Source organism: Nerophis lumbriciformis, linkage group LG01, assembly GCF_033978685.3.
Source record: "Nerophis lumbriciformis linkage group LG01, RoL_Nlum_v2.1, whole genome shotgun sequence".
In the NCBI taxonomy this organism is placed as follows: Eukaryota; Metazoa; Chordata; class Actinopteri; order Syngnathiformes; family Syngnathidae; genus Nerophis; species Nerophis lumbriciformis.
Window position 1 is genome coordinate 63,107,451 of NC_084548.2, and position 22,838 is coordinate 63,130,288.

At 40.4% G+C, this 22,838-nt stretch overlaps 2 protein-coding genes and 1 long non-coding RNA gene across 5 annotated transcripts in view; 2 read left to right on the forward strand and 1 right to left on the reverse strand.

Annotated features, from left to right (window-relative positions):
- fbln2 (fibulin 2) overlaps window positions 1-5,562 on the reverse strand; it is a 109,661-nt gene extending 104,099 nt beyond the window's left edge. Inside the window, exon 1 of the mRNA XM_061923629.1 lies at window positions 5,540-5,562. The gene's annotated coding sequence lies outside the window, so the exon portion shown is untranslated. The remainder of the gene's footprint in view (window positions 1-5,539) is intronic.
- The window catches only part of LOC133570873 (uncharacterized), a 58,710-nt gene extending 44,908 nt beyond the window's left edge, over window positions 1-13,802 (forward strand). For both annotated transcript variants that reach the window (XR_009810254.1, XR_009810252.1), the window contains 2 exons: window positions 8,257-8,450; window positions 13,135-13,802. This is a non-coding gene — a long non-coding RNA (uncharacterized lncRNA). The remainder of the gene's footprint in view (window positions 1-8,256; window positions 8,451-13,134) is intronic.
- A 3,233-nt stretch (window positions 13,803-17,035) lies between these two features.
- Window positions 17,036-22,838, forward strand: part of nup210 (nucleoporin 210) — a 143,910-nt gene continuing 138,107 nt past the window's right edge. For both annotated transcript variants that reach the window (XM_061923652.1, XM_061923662.1), the window contains exon 1: window positions 17,036-17,406. In XM_061923652.1, coding sequence (XP_061779636.1) covers window positions 17,246-17,406 — 161 coding nt within the window. In that variant the 5' untranslated portion in view covers window positions 17,036-17,245. The remainder of the gene's footprint in view (window positions 17,407-22,838) is intronic.

Consider the following 22,838-nt stretch of genomic DNA (forward strand, 5'->3'; position numbering starts at 1 on the left):
CACAGTCAGACTTAGTCACGTAGGGAGTTAACAAGCTCTCAATACGCCAACACGTCAGCCACAGTCAGACTAAGTCACTTAAAGAAAGTTAGAGGGAGTTGACCACCAACATGCTCTCAACAGCCACATTCAGACTAAGTCGTTTACAGGCAGTTATAGGGAGTTAACCACCAACATGCTTTCAACACGCCAACATGTCAGCCACAGTCAGACTAAGTCACTTAGGGAGTTAACCACCAACATGCTCTCAACACGCCAACAAGTCAGCCACAATCAGACTAAGTCACTTAAAGGGTGTTAGAGGGAGTTAACCACCAACATGCTCTCAACACACCAACAGGTCAGCCACAGTCAGACTAAGTCACTTAAAGGGAGTTAGAGGGAGTAAACCACCAACATGCTGTCAACAGCCACAGTCAGACTAAGTCACTTAAAGGGAGTTAGAGGGAGTAAACCACCAACATTCTGTCGACAGCCACAGTCAGACTAAGTCACTTAGGGAGTTAACCACCAACATGCTGTCAACAGCCACAGTCTGACTAAGTCACTTAGGGAGTTAACCACCAACATGCTCTCAACACACCAACAGGTCAGCCACAGTCAGACTAAGTCACTTAAAGGGAGTTAGAGGGAGTAAACCACCAACATGCTGTCGACAGCCACAGTCAGACTAAGTCACTTAGGGAGTTAACCACCAACATGCTGTCAACAGCCACAGTCTGACTAAGTCACTTAGGGAGTTAACCACCAACATGCTCTCAACACGCCAACAAGTCAGCCACAATCAGACTAAGTCACTTAAAGGGTGTTAGAGGGAGTAAACCACCAACATGTTCTCAACAGCCACAGTCAGACTAAGTCACTTAAAGGGAGTTAGAGGGAGTTAACCACCAACATGTTCTCAACAGCCACAATCAGACTAAGTCACTTAAAGGGTGTTAGAGGGAGTTAACCACCAACATGCTCTCAACACACCAACAGGTCAGCCACAGTCAGACTAAGTCACTTAAAGGGAGTTAGAGGGAGTAAACCACCAACATGCTGTCAACAGCCACAGTCAGACTAAGTCACTTAAAGGGAGTTAGAGGGAGTAAACCACCAACATACTGTCGACAGCCACAGTCAGACTAAGTCACTTAGGGAGTTAACCACCAACATGCTGTCAACAGCCACAGTCTGACTAAGTCACTTAGGGAGTTAACCACCAACATGCTCTCAACACGCCAACAAGTCAGCCACAATCAGACTAAGTCACTTAAAGGGTGTTAGAGGGAGTAAACCACCAACATGTTCTCAACAGCCACAGTCAGACTAAGTCACTTAAAGGGAGTTAGAGGGAGTTAACCACCAACATGTTCTCAACAGCCACAGTCAGACTTAGTCACGTAGGGAGTTAACAAGCTCTCAATACGCCAGCAAGTCAGCCACAGTCAGACTAAGTCACTTAAAGAAAGTTAGAGGGAGTTGACCACCAACATGCTCTCAACAGCCACATTCAGACTAAGTTGTTTACAGGCAGTTATAGGGAGTTAACCACCAACATGCTTTCAACATGTCAGCCACAGTCAGACTAAGTCACTTAGGGAGTTAACCACCAACATGCTCTCAACACGCCAACAAGTCAGCCACAGTCAGACTAAGTCACTTAAAGGCAGTTAGAGGGAGTTAACCACCAACATGCTGTCAACAGCCACAGTCAGACTAAGTCACTTAGGGAGTTAGCCACCAACATGCTCTCAACACGCCAACAAGTCAGCCACAGTCCGACTAAGTCATTTAAAGGGAGTTAGAGAGAGTTAACCACCAACATGCTGTCAACAGCCACAGTCATACTAAGTCACTTGTAAGGAGTTAGAATGAGTTAACTTGCCAACAAGTCAGCCACAGTCAGACTAAGTCCCTTAAAGGGAGTTAACCACAAACGTGCTCTCCACACGTCAACAAGTCAGCCACAGACAGACAAAGTCACTTAGAGGGAGTTAGAGGGAGTTAACCACCAACATGCTATCAACAGCCACAGTCAGACTAAGTCACTTAGGGAGTTACCACCAACATGCTCTCAACACGCCAACAAGTCAGCCACAGTCAGACTAAGTCACTTAAAGGGAGTAGAGGGAGTTAACCACCAACATGCTGTCAACAGCCACAGTCAGACTAAGTCACTTAGGGAGTTAACATGCTCTCAATACGCCAACAAGTCAGCCACAGTCAGACTAAGTCACTTAAATGGAGTTAGAGGGAGTAAACCACCAACATGTTCTCAACAGTCACAGTCAGACTAAGTCACTTTGGGAGTTAACAAGCTCTCAATACGCCAACAAGTCAGCCACAGTCAGACTAAGTCACTTAAAGTAAATTAGAGGGAGTAAACCACCAACATGTTCACAACAGCCACATTCAGACTAAGTCACTTACAGGGAGTTATAGGGAGTTAACCACTAACATGCTCTCATCATGTCAGCCACAGTCTGACTAAGTCACTTAAATGGAGTTAGAGGGAGTAAACTACCAACATGTTCTCAACAGCCACATTCAGACTAAGTCGCTTACATGAAGTTATAGGGAGTTAACCACCAACATGCTTTCAACACGCCAACAAGTCAGCCACAGTCTGACTAAGTCACTTAAAGGGAGTTAGAGGGAGTTAACCATCAACATGCTGTCAACAGCCACAGTCAGACTAAGTCACTTAGGGAGTTAACCACCAACATGCTCTCAACACGCCAACAAGTCAGCCACAGTCAGACTAAGTCACTTAAAAGGAGTTAGAGGGAGTTAACCACCATCGAGCTCTCAACAGCCACATTCAGACTAAGTCACTTACAGGAAGTTAGAGGGAGTTAGAGAGAGTTAACCACCAACATGCTCTAAAAACACCAACAAGTCAGCCACAGTCAGAGTAAGTCAGTTAGAGGGAGTTAACCACCAACATGCTGTCAACAGCCACAGTCAGAGTAAGTCACTTTTTTAATTTTAACTTTACAGGGAGTTAGAGGGAGTTAACCACCAACAGGCTCTCAATATGTCAACAAGTCAGCCACAGACAGAATAAGTCACTTAAAGGGAGTAAGAGGGAGTTAACCAACAACATGTTCTCAACATGACAATATGTCAGCCACAGCCAGACAAAGTCACTTAAAGGGAGTTACAGGGAGTTAAAGGGAGTTAAGTGTTTTAAAGTGAGTTAAAGTTAGTTAAAGGGAGTGAAAGGGAGTTAAGTGTTATAAAGGGAGTCAAAGTTAGTTAAAGGGAGTGAACATGTGTTAAGTGTTTTAAAGGGAGTTAAAGCTAGTTAAAGGGAGTAAAAGGGAGTTAACCACCAAGATGCTCTCAACACGCCACGCTTCTGCAAGAGTCCCCTGGCGGCTCAAGCTCAAAGTTGCTTAAAGGGAGTGAGAGTGAGTTAAGTGTTTGAAAGTGAGTTAAAGTTAGTTAAAGGGAGTGAAATTGTTTTAAAAGGAGTTCAAGGGAGTTCAAGGGAATTAAAGGGAGGTTGGTGTTTTAAATGGAGTTAAAGAGAGCTAAAGGGAGTTAAGTGTTTTAAAAGGAGTTAAAGTGAGTTAAAAGGAGTTAAAGAGAGGTACATGTTTTAAAGGGAGTCACAGGGAGTTAAACTGAGTTAAAGAGAGTCAAAAAGAGACAACGGGAGTTAAAGTGAGTTAAGAGTTAAAGGGAGCTAAGGAAAAATAAAGTGATTTAAAGGGACTTAAGTGTTTTACAGTGACTTAGTTAAAGGGAGTGAAACGGAGTTAACATGAGACAAAAGGAGTTAAAGTGAGTTAAATGGAGTTAAGCGTTTCAAACGGAGTTAAAGGGAGTTAAAGTTACTTAAAGGGAGTTAAGTGTTTTAAAGGGAGTTAAAATGAGTTAAAGGGAGGTTGGTGTTTTAAAGGGAGTTAAAGAGAGCTAAAGGGAGTTAAGTGTTTTAAAAGGAGTTAAATTGAGTTAAAGTGAGTTAAATGGGGTTAAAGGGAGTTACATGTTTAAAAGGAAGCCACAGGGAGTTAAACTGAGTTAAAGGGAGTCAAAATGAGACAAAGGGAGTTAAAGTGAGTTAAGAGTTTTAAAGGGAGCTAAGGAAAAATAAAGTGATTTAAAGGGACTTAAGTGTTTTACAGTGACTTAGTTAAAGGGAGTGAAAGGGACTTAACATGAGACAAAAGGAGTTAAAGTGAGTTAAATGGAGTTAAGCGTTTCAAACTGAGTTAAAGTGAGACAAAGGGAGTTAAAGGGAGTTAAAGTTACTTAAAGGGAGTTAAGTGTTTTAAAGTGAGTTAAAGGGAGTTAAGTGTTTTAAAGGGAGTTACATGGAATTAAAGGGAGTTAAAGGGAGTTAAAGTTACTTAAAGGGAGTTAAGTGTTTTAAAGTGAGTTAAAGGGAGTTAATTGTTTTAAAGGGAGTTACATGGAATTAAAGGGAGTTAAAGGGAGGTAGGTGTTTTAAAGGGAGTTAAAGAGAGCTAAAGGGAGTTACGTGTTTTAAAGGGAGTTAAAGGGAGTTACATGTTTTAAAGGGAGTCACAGGGAGTTGAACTGAGTTAAAGGGAGTCAAAATGAGACAAAGGGAGTTAAAGTGAGTTAAGAGTTTTAAAGGAAGCTAAGGAAAAATAAAGTGATTTGAAGGGACTTAAGCGTTTTACAGTGACTTAGTTAAAGGGAGTGAAAGGGAGTTAACATGAGACAAAGGGAGTTAAAGTGAGTTAAATGGAGTTAAGCGTTTCAAACGGAGTTAAAGGAAGTTAAAGTGAGACAAAGGGAGTTAAAGGGAGTTAAAGTTACTTAAAGGGAGTTAAGTGTTTTAAATTGAGTTACATGGAATTAAAGGGAGACAAAGTGAATTAAAGTGAGTTTAAGTGAGATAAAGGGAGTTAAATGAGTTAAGAGGATCAAAGTGAGTTCAAATGTGTTAAAGTAAGTTAAATAGAGTCAAAAGTGAGTTAAGTGGGTCAAAGTGTTTTAAAGAGAGTTTAGGTGAGTTAAAGAGAGTTAAAGTGAGCTAAAGTGTTTGACGGGAGTTAAAGTAAGTTTTGTGAGTTAAAGTTTTTAAAGTTATATTTAAGTGAGTTAAGTGACTTAAAGTGAGTTGAATTGTTTTGAAGAGAGTTAAAGTCAGTTAATATGAGTCATAGTATTCAGAGTGAGTTAAAATGTGTACCGTAATTTAAAGTGGGTTCAAGTGAGTTAGGTGAGTTAATTTGTTTGAAGTGAGTCAAAATAAGTTAAAGTGAGTATAAGTTAATTGAGGTAAATGGTTTTAAGTGAGTTAAACTCAGCAATAGAGAGTTAAAGTGAGTTTTGAGTTTTGCTTTGCTCGGGGCTAAAAGCTGACCCCTTACCCTTAAGAGCTGCCCATTTTACACACACACACACACACACACACGTGCAAACATTGTTTTGCTTTTTTTCAGTATTAAACACAGGAAATAAAGCGCGACATGTTTTTGCCCACACGGAAGAAGAAAGTGTAACTTTACACAAAAAGACGATACACAAACAATCAGTTTGTTGCACTCAGTTTGAAATGTGATCTTTTTCCTACCTTGATGTCAGCGTCGCTGTGCTGCTGCAAGAAACATGAGCGTAAAAATGGGCTCCCTCCTTTTTATGAGGGAGGAGAGGAGGAGAGAAAGAGCGAGAGAGGGGGAGAGAGAGAGAGAGAGAGAGAGAGAAACAACCGTTCTACTTTCATTCATTTACTGAAATATCAATGAATGAATTAATGAGTTAATTGTTAGTATTTGGTGTGACTTTTGAACACTTTGTTGTGTTAGTTTGATTTTCAGTCATGACTCAGTTGGACAACAACAAGTTATGGAATGACATCATGTTGATACAAATAACTAATAATAACACACAATAAATATGTCAATGTTCATGTAGTGTGAATGATGTGTGTTGGCCCTGCGATGAGGTGGCGACTTGTCCAGGGTGTACCCCGCCTTCCGCCCGTGTGCAGCGACCCTGAACGGGACAAGCGGTAGAAAATGGATGGATGGAGAGACATCAAAGTCCTCTGATGGAACATGATGCAATATTTACTACTATAATGACACATCCATCCATAGTCCAAGTTTCATAGAAAAGAGTGGAAATAAAAGTGACTACTATACTTTTCATATTCGGATGAAAAACGAGGGCCGATTGAAGGCAGATGTGTGACTCGTGAGGTCATGCGGTAATTACTCAGAAGATGCACGCGGCCGAGGGCCAGGCTAATCCCTGGACAGCTTGTTGTCATTGTGCAATGGAAACAGGCCACGCCCATTACGATGCGTGATGTCACCAAGGCGACATCACACACAAGCTGGGGATTGTTGTGACAATGAACTGTGGCCCCATTTCACTACTTAATGTTATATATTAGTGCATTATTATAATATTACACCGAGTGTGCCTTAAATACACAACTAACAAAAGTGAGATGAGATAATGGTCATTAAGCGGTAGTATGAATATTTTATAGGTGATGTAAAGTTTGTATTTACTATGAATTAATCATATATTGTGAGTTAATCAACATGTTCTCAACATGTCAACAAGTCAGCCACAGACAGACTAGAGGGAGTTAGAGGGAGTTAACCACCAACAATGAATGAATGATGGGTTCTCACTTCTCTGTGAAGAGCTTCGAGTGTCTAGAAAAGCGCTATATAAATCTAATCCATTATTATTACTATCTTAGATGAGCTCGGGCCCAGCGAAGCCGACGGCGTTTCTGGGTGTTGTTGATAAATGGCTGTGGCTTTGCATAGTAGAGTTTTAACTTGCACTTACAGATGTAGCGACCAACTGTAGTTACTGACAGTGGTTTTCTGAAGTGTTCCTGAGCCCATGTGGTGATATCCTTTACACACTGATGTCGCTTTTTGATGCAGTACCGCCTGAGGGATCGATCTTAAGGAGTTAACTACCAACATGCTCTCAACACGCCAACAAGTCAGCCACAGTCAGACTAAGTCACTTAAATTGAGTTAGAGGGAGTTAACCACCAACATGCTCTCAACAGCCACAGTCAGAGTAAGTCACTTACTAGGAGTTAGAGGGAGTTAACCACCAACATGCGCTCAACACGCCAACAAGTCAAACTAAGTCACTTAAAGGGAGTTAGAGGAAGTTAGAGGGGGTTAACCACCAACATGCTTTCAAAACGCCAACAAGTCAGCCACAGTTACACTAAGTCACTTAAAAGGGAGTTAGAGGGAGTTAAAGGGAGTTAATCAACAACATGTTCTCAACATGTCAACAAGTCAGCCACAGACAGACTAGAGGGAGTTAGAGGGAGTTAACCACCAACAATGAATGAATGATGGGTTCTCACTTCTCTGTGAAGAGCTTCGAGTGTCTAGAAAAGCGCTATATAAATCTAATCCATTATTATTACTATCTTAGATGAGCTCGGGCCCAGCAAAGCCGACGGCGTTTCTGGGTGTTGTTGATAAATGGCTGTGGCTTTGCATAGTAGAGTTTTAACTTGCACTTACAGATGTAGCGACCAACTGTAGTTACTGACAGTGGTTTTCTGAAGTTTTCCTGAGCCCATGTGGTGATATCCTTTACACACTGATGTCGCTTTTTGATGCAGTACCGCCTGAGGGATCGAAGGTCACGGGCTTCGCCGCTTACGTGCAGTGATTTCTCCAGATTCTCTGAACCCTTTGATGATATTACGGACCGTAGATGGTGAAATCCCTAAATTCCTTGCAATAGCCGGTTGAGAAATGTTCTTAAACTGTTCGACAATTTGCTCACGCATTTGTTGACAAAGTGGTGACCCTCGCCCCATCCTTGTTTGTGAATGACTGAGCATTTCATGGAATCTACTTTTATACCCAATCATGGCACTCACCTGTTCCCAATTAGCCTGCACACCTGTGGGATGTTCCAATTAAGTGTTTCATGAGCATTCCTCAACGTTGTCAGTCTGTTTTGCCACTTGTGCCAGCTTTTTTGAAACATGTTTGTCACGGCGCGGTCTCGAACCCACAATTCTCCCGCAGCAAGATCCGACACTCTGTCTGGCAGCATGCCAGGACATGCGCCAAGCGCTTCACGCCGCGCTCCACCCCAGCTGCAGATTGTCAGCGATCAGCGCACCTGGCAGCAACCCGGGAGGACAGCATAAAGACCAGTCACTCCTTGGAACCTACGCCGGGAACGTTGTTAATTTTACGTCTCTGGCTTCCCACTTGTTGTCCTCGCCCTTGTTCTCCGTGTCCTTTTTGTCTTGTTGACTCATATCCCTTGTCTCCCTCGCAGTGCCCGCCTTGTTCCGTGTGCTCGGGCTGTGTACTTCGACCTCCATCCGGATTTTGGACTGCCTGCCTCGATCTTCGACCCTTGCCTGGACACGGACCTTGTCACTTCTCTCCTGCCCTCAACCTCCTGCCTGTCCCTGGACTTCCTTTGAGCCTCGCCCGCTTGGACTGACGAAGATTTCATCCATCACGCACGTAAAACATCCTCTTGTATTATTTACATGTTTAATTACATGCTTAGTCCTGCAACCAACACATAGAGTAGCATACACCTCCCATACAATAAACCTGGTAGCCTGAGCTTCTACGTGGTGTCGTCTCCTTCCACCCCTCTCGTACAAACCCTGTTTCCATATGAGTTGGGAAATTGTGTTAGATGTAAATATAAACGGAATACAATGATTTGCAAATCATTTTCAACCCATATTCAGTTGAATATGCTACAAAGACAACATATTTGATGTTCAAACTGATAAACATTTTTTATTTTTTTTGCAAATAATCATTAACTTTAGAATTTGATGCCAGCAACACGTGACAAAGAAGTTGGGAAAGGTGGCAATAAATACTGACAAAGTTGAGGAATGCTTGTCAAACACTTATTTGGAACATCCCACAGGTGAACATGCAAATTGGGAACAGGTGGGTGCCATGATTGGGTATAAAAGTAGATTCCATGAAATGCTCAGTCATTCACAAACAAGGATGGGGCGAGGGTCACCACTTTGTCAACAAATGCGTGAGCAAATTGTTGAACAGTTTAAGAAAAACCTTTCTCAAGCAGCTATTGCAAGGAATTTAGGGATTTCACCATCTACGGTCCGTAATATCATCAAAGGGTTCAGAGAATCTGGAGAAATCACTGCACGTAAGCAGCTAAGCCCGTGACCTTCGATCCCTCAGGCTGTACTGCATCAACAAGCGACATCAGTGTGTAAAGGATATCACCACATGGGCTCAGGAACACTTCACAAGCCCACTGTCAGTAACTACTGTTGGTCGCTACATCTGTAAGTGCAAGTTAAAACTCTCATATGCAAGGCGAAAACCGTTTATCAACAACACCCAGAAACGCCGTTGGCTTCACTGGGCCTGAGCTCATCTAGGATGGACTGACACAAAGTGTTCTGTGGTCTGACGAGTCCACATTTCAAATTGTTTTCGGAAACTGCGGACGTCGCGTCCTCCGGACCAAAGAGGAAAAGAACCATCCGGATTGTTATAGGCGCAAAGTTGAAAAGACAGCATCTGTGATGGTATGGGGGTGTATTAGTGCCCAAGACATGGGTAACTTACACATCTGTGAAGGCGCTATTAATGCTGAAAGGTACATACAGGTTTTGGAGCAACATGTGTTGCCATCCAAGCAACGTTACCATGGACGCCCCTGCTTATTTTTATTTATGATTTACACAACGTACCAACTTCACTGGTTTTGGGTTTTGTATATGATTAATACAATTGGGTTCAATCTAACATGTTCAGTAATCACGTGTTTATATTTCAGATCATGCGCAAAGTTTACATAAAAAGGTAAATTAAAAAAGGTCAATATGTGCAAAGGGAAAATAAAACAGTTTAATAACTGTTATCGCAGAGTAATGTTCATGTAAATCCTCATCAAAACCCAAAATGAACAAATATCAAATGGACCCTAGTGGGACATTTGATTATATATTTCAAACAGCCAAAATAAACCAAATTCAAACAATTACAATGAACAAAATAAACAATAAATGTTCAGCAGAAACTAAATCTAATGTTATGCCGATGTTGTTGACGTTGTCAAAGTAGAAGACACTATGACCAGCAGAGACGTCCACATTACTGAAGATATCTTGTGGTGTACCCCAAGGATCAATACTGGGACCAACATTGTTCAATCAAGTTACAAAAGATTGAAGTTAGTTTTATTTGCAGACGACACAACTGTTTTGTTCAGGAAAAAACACACAGAAGATGATACAAATAATAATAACAGACTTTCTTCAGTCGCACGTTGAAGTTGCGTCAATGGAATGAAGCCAGAGAGGAAGTGAAGAACATGTGAGGCCAAAGAGAGAAGTTCTCTAATGTAAATATTATCATCTGGTCTTGTAATTTCTCACACATGCGTGCTTGAACGGTGACTCGCTTCACTTGCAACTGTGGCACCTTGAACTCTTCCCGCTAACAATCCCTGAAGTCTTCCTACTTGCTTGATGGAATTCAGCTTTTACTTTGAAAGGTTGTGTTTATTATTGTTTCTCCGAGCGACCTTTGCCCCACATCTTGTCCTCCATTCAAGTTGACGCCGGCGATGACATCATCGTCCATTTTGCCACCGTCGTGCGGCAGGCGTGAAGATGATGTGAGCGTTATGAAGTATGTTAGCTTCTCACGGTTGAAACTCGTTTCGTTGACCCCGCCCACACGTCTTGAAGTGGCAGACAATCGTGTCCTTTGCGCCTTGATGACAACAACCTGACGATACTTTTAGAACTGCTTCCAAAATGTGGCAACGCTGCCTTGGGCTTGAACAGAAGAACCAGAGAAGCCTGTGTGCAACAACCAGTAGTACAACAATAACAACAACCAATAATACAACAAAAACAACCAGGACCAACAACAACAAGTAATGACAACAACCAGTAACAACAACAACCAGTAACAACAACAACCAGTAACAAGAAGTAACGACAACAACGAGTAACAACAACAACAAGTAACAACAACAACAACCAGTACCAACAACAAGTAACAATGACAACAACCAGTAATAACAACAAGTAACAACCACCAGTAACAACAACAAGTAACAACGACAACAACCGTAACAACAACAACGAGTAACAAGAACAACCAGTAACAATGATAACAACCAGTAACAAGAACAAGTAACAACAATCAGTAACAACAACAACCTGTAAAAACAAGTAACAAGGCAACCAGTAAAAACAACAACAAGCAGCAAGCAACAACAACAAACAGTAACAATAACATGTAATAATAACAACAACAAATAACAACAACAAGCAGTAACAATAACATGTGATAATAACAACAACAAATAACAACAACCAGTAACAACAACAAGTAACAAGAACAACAGTAACTACGACAACAACCAGTAACAACAAGTAACAAGAACCAGTAACAACAACAAGTAACAACAACAAACAGTTACAACACCAACAACAAGTAACAACAACAACCAGTAACAACAACAACAACAAGTAACAACAACCAGTAACAACAACCAGTATCAACAACAACCAGTAACAACAACCACAAGTAACAACAACAAACAATTTTAACACCAACAACAAGTAGCAATGAAAACAACAAGTAACAACAACAACCAGTAACAACAACAACAAGTAACAACAACAACCTGTAAAAACAACAACAACAAGTAACAACAACAACCAGTAACAACAACAAAAAGTAACAACAACCAGTATCAACAACAACAACTAGTAACAACAACAACAAGTAACAACAACCACAAGTAACAACAACAAGTAACAACGATAAAAACCAGTAACAACAAGTAACAACGACAACAACCCGTAACAACAACGAGTAACAAGAACAACCAGTAACAATGATAACAACAAGTAACAAGAACAACCAGTAACAATGATAACAACCAGTAACAAGAACAACCTGTAACAACAACAAGTAACAACAACAACAACAATCAGTAACAACAACAACCTGTAAAAACAAGTAACAATGGCAACCAGTAAAAACAACAAGCAGCAAGCAACAACAACAAGCAGTAACAATAACATGTAATAATAACAACAAGCAGTAACAATAACATGTGATTATAACAACAACAAATAACAACAACAACAACCAGTAACAACAACAAGTAACAAGAACAACGGTAACGACGACAACAACCAGTAACAACAAGTAACAAGAACCAGTAACAACAACAAGTAACAACAACAAACAGTTACAACACCAACAACACGTAGCAATGACAACAACACGTAACAACAACAACAACCTGTAAAAACAAAAAGTAACAACAACAACCAGTAACAACAACATAAAGTAACAACAACCAGTATCAACAACAACAACTAGTAACAACAACAACAACAACCAGTAACAACAACCACAAGTACCAACAACAACCAGTAACAACAACCACAAGTAACAACAACAACAACCAGTAACAACAAGTAACAACGATAAAAGCCAGTAACAACGATAAAAACCAGTAACAACAACAAGTAACAACAACAACCAGTAACAACAACAACAATTAACAACAACAACAACCAGTAACGACAACAAGTAACATCAACAACCAATAGCAACAACAACAAGTAACGGCAACAACCAGTAACAATAACAAGTAACAATAACAAGTAACAATAACAAGTAACAACAACAACAACCAGTAACAACAACAAAAAGTAACAACAACAACAACTAGTAACAACAACCACAAGTAACAACAACAACAACCAGTAACAACAACAACAAGTAACAACAGCCAGTAACAACAACAACAACCAGTAATGACAACAAGTAACATCAACAACCAATAGCAACAACAACAACCAGTAACGACAACAAGTAACATCAACAACCAATAGCAACAACAAGTAACAACGGAAACAACCAGTAACAATAACAAGTAACAACAACAACCAGTAACAACAACAACCAGTAACAACAACCAGAAACAAGAACAAGTATCAATAACAACCAGTAACAACAATAACAACAACGAGTAATAATAATAATAATGTGAGAACCCTGCTTGCGGCTGAAGCATTAATGAGCAGGACTATCCAGGACTAGCTGCGGTGTGCCCAAACAACCACCAGGTAGCATCTGTCAGCAGATAATACTGTATCATCTTTTTCTTTTTCAGACTTATGAGGTGGGTCGTGCATGCTTCACTCACGCTTGCAGTGAGGGACGAGGCAAAGACTTAGCCAGACCCGGTGGACCTGCAAACTGTCACAGTTATGCACAAATGGCAGTGCTGCAGCCAGAGGGAGGCGGTCATGTGACAGAAGATCATGTGACAGACGATCATGTGACCAAATTTTATTTGGAGCCATTGAAATATATCGGTATATTTAAAGACATGGGAATATCTTTGATAACTTTTCTGTTGGAGGTGAGTTCCATCAAGCAAGTCTGATATAAAAGAACTAAAAATGCAAAAACTGGACAACACGGTGTTGCATTGTGCTCATGTTCATATTTAGACCTTCCTCACATCCATTATGAAATCATACGTAGACTTGAAGTCACAAAGTCAGTCCTACTTGTTTATGCTTGTGTTGGTGAGAGACGACATCATTCAACTTTGTGTTAACATGTCTTTATGTTGCCTATTATTGATATTAATCATGGATACAAAGTGTGTTTGTGCTGCCCCCTAGTGGCAGATCACCTTTAAGAACTTCTCAGCAGGGTGCCAAGCAGCGTTGGATCTCCTCTATGGATATCACATAATACAATAAAACAACACAAGAAGAAATGCATCCATGTTGACAAATTGTGACAAAAACAATATTATACAATGGATGTTGCCTGTCTAACTCATAATGTGTATACCAGTCATTGTGTATGCTGTGTCTATACAGGTCATTACTTATGTGTGTATACCAATAATTATGTACTATGTGTGTATACCAGTCATAATGACTGGTATACACACACAAACCACAACGACAGGTATATACACATAATTAATCATGACTGATACAGCCACATAATAAATAATGACTGGTATACACACATGATACATAATGATTGGTATACACACATAATAAATAATGACTGGTATACACACATAATACATAATGATTGGTATACACACATAATAAGTAATCACCTGTATAGACACAGCATACAAAATGACTGGTATACACATTTAGGACATAATGACTGGTACATACAAATAATAAATATTGACTGGTATACACACATAATACATAATGGCTGATACAAACACGTAATTAATCATGACTGATAGGGACAAGCGGCAGAAAAATGGATAGATGGATGGATGATACAGCCACATAATAAATAATGACTGCTGCACACACGTAATACATAATGATTGGTATACACACATAATACATAATGGCTGGTATACACACAAAATTAATCATGACTGATACAGCCACATAATAAATAATGACTGGTATACACACATGATACATAATGATTGGTATACACACATAATAAGTAATGACCTGTATAGACACAGCATACAAAATGACTGGTATACACATTTAGGACATAATGACTGGTACATACAAATAATAAATATTGACTGATATACACATATCGTACATAATGACTGGTATACACACATAAAACATGTGTGGTTGGTACACACGTATAGTACATAATTAATGACATGGACTGGTATACACACATAACGAATAATGAATGGTATACACACATAATAAGTAAGGACCTGTATGGATGCATAATATATACTGGCTGGTATACACACATAAAACATAATGACTGGTATATACACATAATGTATAATGACTTGTATAAACACACGATAAATAATGACTGGTATACACATTTAGTACATAGTGACTGGTATACACACATAATGCATAATGACTGGTATATATACATAATGACTGGTATAGACACATAATACATAATGATTGGTATACAGGTATAGTGAATAATGACTGGTATACACACAAAAACACATTGACAGGTATATACACATAATTATTGATGACTGATACAGCCACATAAGAAATAATGACTTGTATACACACATAAAACACAATGACAGGTATAAACACATAATTAATAATGATTGATACAGCCACATAATAAATAATAACAAGTATACACACATAAAACACAATGACAGGTATAGACACATAAATAATCATGACTGATACAGCCACATAATAAATAATGACTGGTATACACACATAATACTTAATGATTGGTATACAAGTAAGTGCATAATGACTGGCATACACACAAAAACACAATGACAGGCACATACACATAATTAACCATGACTGATACAGCCTCATAATAAATAATGACTGTTATACACACAGAAACACAATGACAGGTAAATACACATAATTAATAATGACTGATACAGCCACATAATAATTGATGACTAGTATACACACATAAAACACAATGACAGGTATAAACACATAATTAATCATGACAGATACAGCAACATAATAAATAATGACTGGTATACACACATCAATCAATCAATCAATGTTTATTTATATAGCCCTAAATCACAAGTGTCTCAAAGGGCTGCACAAGCCACAACGACATCCTCGGTACAGCCCACATAAGGGCAAGGAAAAACTCACCCCAGTGGGACGTCGATGTGAATGACTATGAGAAACCTTGGAGAGGACCGCATATGTGGGTAACCCCCCCCCCCTCTAGGGAGACCGAATACAATGGATGTCGAGTGGGTCTAACATAATATTGTGAGAGTCCGGTCCAGTCGAGTGGGTCTAACATAATATTGTGAGAGTCCAGTCCATAGTGGATCCAGCATAACAGTAAGAGTCCAGTCCACAGTGGGGTCAGCAGGAAACCATCCCGAGCGGAGACGGGTCAGCAGCGCAGAGATGTTCCCAACCGATATACAGGCGAGCGGTCCACCCCGGGTCCCGACCCCGGACAGCCAGCACCCCATCCATGGCCACCGGATCTGTGTGTCTCCCCTTCCACAAGGGGTAGGGGGGAGCAGAGGAGAAAAGAAAAGAAACGGCAGATCAACTGGTCTAAAAAAAGGGAGGCTATTCAAAGGCTAGGGTATACAAATGAGTTTTGAGATGGGACTTAAATGTTTCTACTGAGGTAGCATCTCTAACTGTTACCGGGAGGGCATTCCATAGTGCTGGAGCCCGAATAGAAAACGCTCTACAGCCCGCAGACTTTTTTGGGGCTCTGGGAATCACTAATAAGCCGGAGTTCTTTGAACGCAGATTTCTTGCCGGGACATATGGTACAATACAATCGGCAAGATAGGCTGGAGCTAGACCGTGTAGTATTTTATACGTAAGTAGTAAAACCTTGAAGTCACATCTTAAGTGCACAGGAAGCCAGTGCAGGTGAGCCAGTATAGGCGTAATATGATCAAACTTTCTTATTCTTGTCAAAAGTCTAGCAGCCGCATTTTGTACCAACTGTAATCTTTTAATGCTAGACATAGGGAGACCCGAAAATAATACGTTACAGTAATCGAGACGAGACGTAACGAACGCATGAATAATGATCTCAGCGTCGCTAGTGGACAAAATGGAACGAATTTTAGCGATATTACGGAGATGAAAGAAGGCCGTTTTAGTAACACTCTTAATGTGTGACTCAAAGGAGAGAGTTGGGTCGAAGATAATACCCAGATTCTTTACTGAGTCGCTTTGTGTAATTGTTTGGTTGTCAAATGTTAAGGTGGTATCATCAAATAAATGTCGGTGTTTAGCAGGACCGATAATCAGCATTTCCGTTTTCTTAGTGTTGAGTTGCAAGAAGTTAGCGGACATCCATTGTTTAATTTCATTAAGACACGCCTCCGGCTGACTACAATCCGGCGTGTTGGTCAGCTTTAGGGGCATGTAGAGTTACATAATACAAACCCTGTTTCCATATGAGTTGGGAAATTGTGTTAGATGTAAATATAAACGGAATACAATGATTTTCTTTCTACCACCTGACTCAAAAGGGTGAATGAAGATGTGCGTGTCCCTTTAAGAAAACGCGTCACGCTACTGCAGTGTGACGTCACCCCACTCCCGGCATGCTCCAAGTCCAATGGTTGCAAATGGCGGGTAGTCGGCATGTATTTAGCTAGCTTTGCGTCTTTTTTGAATATTTACTCCCAATAGTTGTACTTTCCTGACAGATATCCACAGCGTCGATAATATTGTGCGGATAGAATAGTGTGAATAAGTTGGGGGTTTCCACGCTTTAATAATAAATGCCCTGTAATTCATTGCGCGGACATGTTTGACGTGAAAGAGTTTGCGCTGCTGTGTTTGTCATTAATGTTTATCTTTCACACTTCTTGCTCCTCCAAACTAAATATGCCCAAAGTGCTGCTGCCGCTCGCCAGAAGCACAAGAATCAACTTCACACTGGAAACCACTGAGGGTTGCTACAAATGGTGAGTCCGTAGTAAGCGTGCTCGCGGCGGAAGTGTCATATTTCATATCATATTCCATGCCATATTTTTATGCTGCACGTGCTCAAAGTATGTATACATCTGTCACTTTTTCTCTACAAAACATCTCTTGACAACTCTGTTGTATATGTGCCTTTTATAGGAACATGTAACTGTCGTCACCTTTTATCCGTTTCATTTCCGTTAGATTCTTACTTCGCCGCAAACCGGAAGTATTCTCTTCAGAACACTTTGTCATTCACAACCTTTCATTAATTAGTGTCGTATATGAATAATTATATTCATACACATCACCGCTCTATACATTTGCATTGGGTTGTTGTGCTCATTCATGTTTCAGGGCACAGGTGTCAAACTCAAGTTCCGGGGGCCAGATCTGGCCCGCCAAACCATTTTAATGTGGTCCACCACGTCATTTCGTGTTGGGACTAACGCGTTACTTTGTAACTAGTAATCTAAGTCGTTATTTTTTATATTCAGTAACTCAGTTACCGTTAGACTTAGACCTAAACTTAGACAAACTTTAATGATGCACAAGGGAAATTGTTCAACACAGTAGCTCAGTTACAATGATGGAAAGTGTAAGGATGGAAAGGACAATGCAGGTATAAATAGACTAACATAGCGATAAAAAAATCTAACATATATATACGAATATATACATAATATGTGTACAGAATAATATACAGTGCCCTCCAAAAGTATTGGAACGGTGAGGCCAGTTCCTTTATTTTTGTTGTCGACTGAAAACATTTGGGTTTGACATCAAAAGATGAATATGAGATAAGAAATCAACATTTCAGCTTTCATTTCCAGGTATTTACATCTGGATCTGACACACAACTTAGAAGATAGCATTATTTGTAATAGAATACAACATTTTTAGGTGAGCAAAAGTATTGGAACATATAAACTTAAAATAGATTAAAGTGAATAAGACTTAATATTTAGTTGCTTTCAATAAGTGCATCAAGCCTGTGAGCCATTGACATCACCAAACTTTTGCATTCTTCTTTTGTGATGCTTTTTCAGGCTTTCACTGCAGCGTCTTTCAGTTGTTGTTTGTTTTGGGGGGTTACTCCCTTTAGTCTCCTCTTTAGCAGGTAAAAAACATGCTCTATTGGGTTTAAGTCTGGAGACTGACTTGGCCAGTCTAAAACATTCCACTTCTTGCCCCTGATCAACTCCTTTGTTGTTTTGGTCGTAATCGTGCTGCATGGTGAAGGATCTCCCAATCAGTTTGTTTGCATCTTTCTTTAAATTAGCAGACAAAATGTTTCTGTAGACTTCTGAGTTCATTTTGCTGCTGCCATCATGTGTTACATCATCAATGAAGATGATGTCCCAGAAGAAGCAATGCAAGCCCAAGCCATGACATTATGTTTCACGAATGAGCTTTTATGTTTGGGATCATGAGCCGATCATTTCCTTCTCCAAACGTTCGCCTTTCCATCACTTTGAAAGAAGTTCATCTTTGTCTCATCAGTCCCATAAAACCTTTTTCCAGAATTTTTGAGGCTCATCTCTGTACCTCTTGGCAAATTCCAGCCTGGCCTTCCTGTTCTTCTTGCTAATGAGTGGTTTGCATCTTCTGGTGTAGGCTCTGTACTTCTGTCCATAAGGTCTTCTGCCAACATTATATTGTGATACCTTCACTCCTGCCCTCTGGAGGTCATTGATGATGTCACTAACAGTTGTTCTTTATAGCTCTCACAATGTTTCTGTCATCAACTCCTGATGTTTTCCTTGGTCTACCTGTTCCACGTCTGTTGCTTAGTACACCAGTGGGTTCTTTCTTCTTCAGGACATTCCCAATGGTTGTACTGGCTATGGGCCAATGTTTGTGCAATGGCTCTGATTGGTTGTCCATCTTCTCTCAAATTCACAATTGCTCTCTGGTTTTCATGTTGGTTCCACCTCTAAATGCAGTCTGCACAGGCAAAACCTATCCTACCCAATCTGAAACTGAGCTCAGACATTCAGTGCTATTTATTGTTTGAATAATCAATGTAATTTGGAGACACCTGGGCAACAAAACACACCTGTCAGTCACATGTTCCAATACTTTTGCTCTCCTGAAAAATGGGTAGGTTGAAACAAAAGGTGCTATCTTCTAAGTTGTGTATCAGATCAAGATGTAAATACCTGGAAATGAAAGCTAACATGTTGATCTCTTGTCCCATATTCATCTTTTGGTGTCCAACCCAAATGTTTTCAGTCTACAACAAAAATAAGTGAATTGGACCCACTGTTCCAATACTTTTGGAGGGCACTGTATATACAGATATATTATATTATGTCTATAACATATATACAATATATACCAATGACTATGTACAATATTACAGTATATACAGCATAAAATAGAGCAGGGGTCACCAACCTTTTTGAAACCAAGAGCTACTTCTTGGGTACTGATTAATGCGAAGGGCTACCAGTTTCCATCCATCCATTTACTACCACTTATTCCCTTTGGGGTTGCGGGGGGCGCTGGAGCCTATCTCAGCTACAATCGGGGGGAAGGCGGTGTACACCCTGGACAAGTCGCCACCTCATCGCAGGGGCTACCAGTTTGATACACACTTCAATAAATTGCCAGAAATAGCCAATTTGCTCAATTTACCTTTTAAAGGGGAAAATTATCACAATTTCAGAAGGGTTAAAACCATTAAAAATCAGTTCCCAGTGGCTTATTTTATTTTTCGAAGATTTTTTCAAAATTTTACCCATCACGTAATATCCCTAAAAAAAGCTTCAAAGTGCCTGATTTTAACCATCGTTATATACACCCGTCCATTTTCCTGTGACGTCACATAGTGACAAACAAACATGGCGGATAGAACAGCAAGTTTATAGCGACATTAGCTCGGATTCAGACTCGGATTTCAGCGGCTTAAGCGATTCAACAGATTACGCATGTATTGAAACGGATGGTTGTAGTGTGGAGGCAGGTAGCGAAAACGAAATTGAAGAAGAAACTGAAGCTATTGAGCCATATCGGTTTGAACCGTATGCAAGCGAAACCGACGAAAAAGACACGACAGCCAGCGACACGGGAGAAAGCGAGGACGAATTCGGCGATCGCCTTCTAACCAACGATTGGTATGTGTTTGTTTGGCATTAAAGGAAACTAACAACTATGAACTAGGTTTACAGCATATGAAATAGATTTGGCAACAACATGCACTTTGAGAGTGCAGACAGCCCAGTTTTCATCAATTAATATATTCTGTAGACATACCCTCATCCGCTCTCTTTTCCTGAAAGCTGATCTGTCCAGTCCAGTTGGAAATCCATCAGTGTCGCAGGATATCCACACATTCTTGCCATCTCTGTCGTAGCATAGCTTTCGTCGGTAAAGTGTGCGGAACAAACGTCCAATTTCTTGCCACTTTCGCATCTTTGGGCCACTGGTGCAACTTGAATCCGTCCCTGTTCGTGTTGTTACACCCTCCGACAACACACCGACGAGGCATGATGTCTCCAAGGTACGGAAAACAGTCGAAAAAACGGAAAATAACAGAGCTGATTTGACTCGGTGTTTGAGAAAATGGCGGATTGCTTCCCGATGTGACGTCACAACGTGACGTCATCGCTCCGAGAGCGAATAATAGAAAAGCGTTTAATTCGCCAAAATTCACCCATTTAGAGTTCGGAAATCGGTTAAAAAAATATATGGTCTTTTTTCTGCAACATCAAGGTATATATTGACGCTTACATAGGTCTGGTGATAATGTTCCCCTTTAACTCTATGTTATTATTAATAATTAATTATATTTATCTTTGTGGAAACACTGATCATCTTAATGATTTCTCACAATAAATATATATAGAAACAGATAAATATCAATATGCAACACTTTATTTTTATATTTTCTCTAAGTGCACATTTTTCAAATTAAACATTTTCAAATGATCACTTCTAAGACAGTCTTGTGAAATCACAATATCCCATTTTAACTAGCTAGCCACTAAAAAATTTTTAACAAATAATGTATTACTTTGCACCATGTTTGTACAAATAATAATTCATGTAAAATACAATAGTCAACTCTCACATTTTTAAATAAATCATGTCACACTTTGAACTGGACACCAAATCTGTTATCTGTTTCTTTGTCAGTTAGTGAAGACCAAGTCTTTAAAATATTTTCTTGGATTTTCAAATTCTATTTGAGTTTTGTCTCTCTTAGAATTAAAAATGTCGAGCAAAGCGAGACCAGCTTGCTAGTAAATAAATAATATTTAAAAAATAGAGGCAGCTCACTGGTAAGTGCTGCTATTTCAGTTATTTTTAGAACAGGCCAGTGAGCTACTCATCTGGTCCTTACGGGCTACCTGGTGCCCGCGGGCACCGCGTTGGTAACCCCTGAAATAGAGAGTAGATCCAGCAGGAAATAGAAAATAGACATTTTAAACAAAGAGAAGTAGCTAACATGTCAGGTGTCAGGTAATAAGCAGATGTCATCTATTGCTGTATGGCGAGTGATTACACAGCTGGATGGAGTGTGGAATGAAGGAGTTCTTGAATCGCACAGTGCGGGAAGGAAGTTGAAGGAGCCTGTTGGAGTATGAACTCCACTGTCCCTTAATTGTCTGGTGGAGTGGGTGGGCAGGATTGTCTATGATGGCGAGCAGTTTGTCCAGTGTCCTCCTATCCCTCACTGACACAAACGCCTCCAACTGCGTGCCAATAGTTTGGCCGGCTTTCTGGATCAGTTTATCAATCCGGTTTGAGTCCCTTTTGCTGGTGCTGCTCCCCCAACCAACCACTGCAAAGTACAAGGCACTGGCCACAACAGACTGATAAAATATCTCCAACAGCTTGCTGCACACATTAAAGGACCTAAGCTTCCATGCGTTACTGCGTTATTTTACGTTATTTGTTATGTAGTATTGGCTAGAAACAGAAGATCTGAGTGTTTTATTGCAGCGCTGCAGTGTCGTCCTTCTCAATCTCTTGTGTCACAAGAGGCGCGCTCTGTGTGTGTCTGGGTGTGGGTGTGGGAAGGGGAGGGGGGGGAGATGCGCTATACAACGTAAACCGTTGGCCAACCAAAAAGTAACCACAGAACACTACAGTGTTCTGTGGTTACTTTTTGGTTGGCCAAGCGGACGTGACGACAGGCTGTCCTCACTCAGGTCCGCACCCACCTGGAGGGGGCGTGCCTTAAGTCCGGCTGGAAATCGGGAGAAATTTGGGAGAATGGTTGTCCCGGGGAGAGGCACTGAAATTCGGGATGTTGTCTTTGTAGCATATTCAACTGAATATGGGTTGAAAATGATTTGCAAATCATTGTATTCCGTTTATATTTACATCTAACACAATTTCCCAACTCATATGAAGCCACGTTGATGTAACAAGTGGCTTGGCATTGTCTTGCTGAAATAAGCAGGGGCGTCCATGGTAACGT